General features: G+C 28.4%; 2 protein-coding genes across 2 annotated transcripts; one reads left to right on the forward strand and one right to left on the reverse strand.

The window, feature by feature from the left end:
* The first annotated feature begins 1,132 nt into the window (after positions 1 to 1,132).
* LOC119680362 (beta-1,4-glucuronyltransferase 1-like) lies at positions 1,133 to 2,796 on the forward strand. Its single transcript, XM_038093139.1, has 4 exons — positions 1,133 to 1,230; positions 1,295 to 2,289; positions 2,343 to 2,496; positions 2,556 to 2,796. Exons 2-4 carry the CDS (start codon positions 1,493 to 1,495, stop codon positions 2,751 to 2,753), a joined length of 1,149 nt encoding a protein of 382 aa, XP_037949067.1. The 5' UTR covers positions 1,133 to 1,230; positions 1,295 to 1,492; the 3' UTR covers positions 2,754 to 2,796.
* Positions 2,797 to 3,534: 738 nt separating this feature from the next.
* On the reverse strand, positions 3,535 to 4,341 carry LOC119682108 (60S ribosomal protein L39). Its single transcript, XM_038095464.1, has 3 exons — positions 4,244 to 4,341; positions 4,075 to 4,178; positions 3,535 to 3,673 (listed from the first exon to the last, which is right to left on the reverse strand). Exons 1-3 carry the CDS (start codon positions 4,244 to 4,246, stop codon positions 3,625 to 3,627), a joined length of 156 nt encoding a protein of 51 aa, XP_037951392.1. The 5' UTR covers positions 4,247 to 4,341; the 3' UTR covers positions 3,535 to 3,624.
* Between the last annotated feature and the right edge of the window lie 195 nt (positions 4,342 to 4,536).

Consider the following 4,536-nt stretch of genomic DNA (forward strand, 5'->3'; position numbering starts at 1 on the left):
TTAACCTTCTATTGGGAGTAGTTGAAGCATATTTTGAGAAAATTTTGTAGGAGGTAATTTGACGTAAGGTTTCATATTGTAGCAATCGAAACCCGTTTAGGATGTAAGTTGAGCTAAACTTAATGGCTTAATAGAGATGATAGTTGTAATTAAATTCTGTATATATTAAATCCTAAGGATAATTCAAAAGATGGCAGATAAATTTGTGATTGTGAACATTATCCTTCCACTCTAAGGTAATGTAAGTAGTTTTAATAAATTAAAAAAAATATCGTAGAGTAATTTGACGTTGAGTTTTTGTAGCAAATTTTTCTGTATCAATTATATGTTGACATAAATTTTTAAATGAACAAATAGTTATTGTCATTTGTATAATCTTTGCAAAAATTTTATATGCTAGGTGTCACTAGGTGGCGTTTCTGCTCTCCTGGAATCCGGTAAATGCATTTGTAGTTATTGTTTCTGTAATATATATAAAAAATTGACAACTTTAAAGCCGAATATATCGAGAACCTGGTTATAATGGTATATAACGTATTGGATAAAGTTACTAAGAATAGCGACATCTACAAAATTCCGACGTCTTATTGTAGTAGCTAGTAAACCCTAGTTGAGCATAATATATATATATATATATATATATAATATATATATATATATATATATATAGATATGAAACTACTACATTTGTATGACATTTTATGTCTGTTTCATGAGCTACTCGTAATAACTTTAAGTAACACTGTATATACACAAGTGCGTTCCACCAGCAAATTTTCGAGTAAACCAGAACGTAAAATCCCTGTCGAAAATTGAAAATGCTACACAGACTTTACTTGTACATTTTATATCAAGTAAAATACGTATTGATGTGTGAATCAGCTGGTTTGGTTTGAATTTAAATATGAGTGGCAGTGGTGTTCTCACCAGATTTTCTACAAAGTTGTTCCATGAAAATATGTTTAAAGAGAGTAATTTGACACTTATTTGCCACTTTATTTGTGTTACGCTCTCAGTTTGTATTTTACTTGTGTTTTACTCGAGTTTTACTACGATTAGCTCGTGGAACAGACCACTTCTATTAATATAATAATTATTTTATCTATCGCCCTGTTGATCCATCTGTCAAAAATGTGTATTTGCAACTATATATACATACGTATTACAAAGTATACACAGCACTAGCTTTCGAAAAACTTGTTTGGATTTAAAAAATACATAAATATGGCGGTAATTGTCTTTTATTATATACTTGACATATGAAAAAATAATAACAATAAATATTTTTTAATAGATAAACGGTAGAGTTATGACATTTAAAATGTTTTTAATTCTGCTGACGATTTTAATAAATTCTTTATGGACCTATAATTTGGTGAGGCGAACCGAATGCCCAATACAAAATATAATTAGTGCTCCACCACTATTCACATCAAATGAATTTGTAAATAATGAAAAGATCAGACCTTAGCGCTATTTAAACACCACAAAAATGAGCACAATAACAGTAAAAGAGGAGCCTGTTCAAATAACTGAGCTTGCTTTCAATAATATAAATTTTAAAATTGGTCGGTTGGATAATAAACTTTTATACAAAATGTATGACTTCGCGCTAGTGGGAGATGATTATACAAAAACATCTGCTAATAGTTTAGTTTGTCTTGCAACACAGAGCTCAGTTGAGCGTTTAGATTCCATGGCACAAGTAGCAGTAAAATGGGATGGACCAATATCACTTGCAGTATTTGTAGTTGGAAATGAAGAATTTACTATATTACAGTATTATGTAACATATTTACGTTTATGCTTCATAAATATACGAAATAATGTTACATTCCATATTGCCGTACCACGCGGTCATGAACCTGATCCGGAATCAACTAAAATGATTGATATGCATAAGGGCTTTAATTGTCAACAACCGGAACAAACTCTACGTCGCTTGCTCAAAACACGGTCTATAGAAACAATGCGTTGGCGGGTACGTAATAATTATCCACAGAATCATATGCGCAATTTTGCAAGAAAAGGCTGTCAAACAAAATTTGTTTTTCTAACCGATGTCGATATTGTTCCTAGCGACAATATTGTTCCACTTTTAAATTTATTTCTTCGTAATGAATATTGTACTAATCGCTGTGCTTATGTTATTCCCACATTTGAAATTGATTTTCGTGTTAAATTTCCTTCATCCAAGAAAGAGTTGCTACGTTTATATAGAAAAGGTCTTGCTAGACCGTTTCATGAAAAGGTTTTCATATACAATCAATATGCTACCAACTTTTCAAGGTAAATAATCAATTGCTTAAATAGTATAATTATAATTAATATATGAAAAATAGATGGTTTTCCAATACTGAAACTGAGGAAACGGTTCATATAAGTCACAACGTGACAAATTTTGAATTTCTCTATGAACCATTTTTTGTTGCTGTGGATGATGCGCCTGCACATGATGAAAGATTTATGGGTTATGGTTTTACTAGAAATTCACAGGTATAAAATTAAAACAGGTATAAAATATAAATTTAAATGATATAAGTAATTTATTTCAGGTGTACGAAATGTACGTTGCTGGGTTTTCCTTTTTTGTTTTATCACCCATATTTACATGCCATTGGGGCTTGCAACAAAAGAAATCCCGTCCTGTTTGGCGTGAACAACAAAATAATTTAAATCGAAAGCGTTTTGAAACGTTTAAGAATGAAATATTTGCTCGTTATAAGATATCACCGTCAAGAAAAATTAAATAGATTACTATATATCAGATAAATTTAAATTTAATTGTATTTTTGGTGTGGCTGTTTTTTTAAGTAGAATAGGAATTTAAATTTTAAAAGAAATATACAAAAAAAAATAACGTAAATGGTTTTTATTATAAGTAAAATAGAAGATTTTCAGCGTTTTGCACATGAATGCTATCTGCTTAAAGTATGTTTCCATTCCCATAAATTTAGTCATAAACAAATTAATATTATAATAATCACATTATAATTTGAATATTAAGAACTTTTGTTCGCTCCGAAACGCGATAATTAATGTCACCTATATAATTCTACCACTGCATTTGGCTTCCCCCTTTTTGTCAAAAAAACGTACAATACAATTGACTGATGGAGGTTTAGACTCGTTACTAATATCATTAATAATTCAGTTTTGCAAAAACTTAAAAATATACTGCTAAAATATATAATGTGCCCACATTATGTGACAACTTTTATATAAAACATTACTAGAGGTTCAAACATTATAAATATGAACTTAGTATAAAAATTTCTTACGGATATAGATTTTGATTTCAAATTTTCTATTTTCTAAAAAAAATGACTTAATTACTGCACTAAAAGTACATTACTTGATATAACTGCTTAATTGTTAACCCTTTGTATTAAATCACATGACCAATATCAGCTTCAAATATCAGTTGCACTTTCACTGACGAATTAATATAATTTTAACAGAACCAAAGAGTTATTCCCAGAACATATTTATAAAAACTGTCTTAAATGCCCGAACCATATAAAATACAAATAATGTTATTTTCAGTTTGTTTTATTTACTAAAAGTACAGATTACATCCATCATTTGTAGTTTTAAAGTCTGGAACCGTTGTAAGTGAAATATTTACAACTTCAACTTGGTACGTCTCCAGTGACGGCGCTTAGCATTGTATCTGAAATTGAAAGTTATATCAAATTAATATATTATATTCTTTTGACAAATATCACTATTTAATGAACCCAAATAATTTGATTTATAAATATGTAGCGAATCAACTTTAGTATTTATTACAAATAATATTGGTGCACATCGCAGTTGTTTTTATAAACTTTTAGGGTTATGCACAATTATTTAAAGAATTTTCATTTTTAAAAAATAGTAAAAGCTAAATTTATTTGAATTGCGCATAACACAGTCTTCTGATATAATTTTAACGAATGCACCATCATTCTATTCGCAAATTTCTATATTTTTACATTTTAAACTAAAACTAATGCGCCACAAATTTTCAATATTTTGATATGAAGACAATATTTGCGGAATTCATTAATACACAAATTTTACAAAATTTACCTGATGGTGTTTCCAGTACGTAGGCGAACCCACTGTGGAACAGATCTATTTTGCTTTAATTTCTTAGCAAGCTTTTGCTTAATTTTAAATGTTTTATGTGCAGCCTAAAATTTAACAAAAATATTTTATGATTATTAAGAATTTTATAGATTTATTTCGTATACACTACCATTTCTCTTGAGGTCCACACGAAAAGAGACCATAAATTATCGAAATAATAATAATGTGTTATCGATTTTAATAATTTGACATATAAGAATTATCAAATACATTGCTGCCAAGTTTCGTTCTAAATTTTGAGTGTCATTCAACAAATTTTTTCATTTATATACAAAGCTGCTCAAAGTAGAATATATATCAATATTATGTTATTTTAAAATGAATGTTATATCAATTTAATAAAATATATTAAAAAATATTGTAGTTGTTTCAAATATAAATGTTTACCATGCTTTTGTCATA

This window comes from Teleopsis dalmanni, chromosome 2 (genome assembly GCF_002237135.1).
Source record: "Teleopsis dalmanni isolate 2A chromosome 2, ASM223713v2, whole genome shotgun sequence".
Taxonomy (NCBI): Eukaryota; Metazoa; Arthropoda; class Insecta; order Diptera; family Diopsidae; genus Teleopsis; species Teleopsis dalmanni.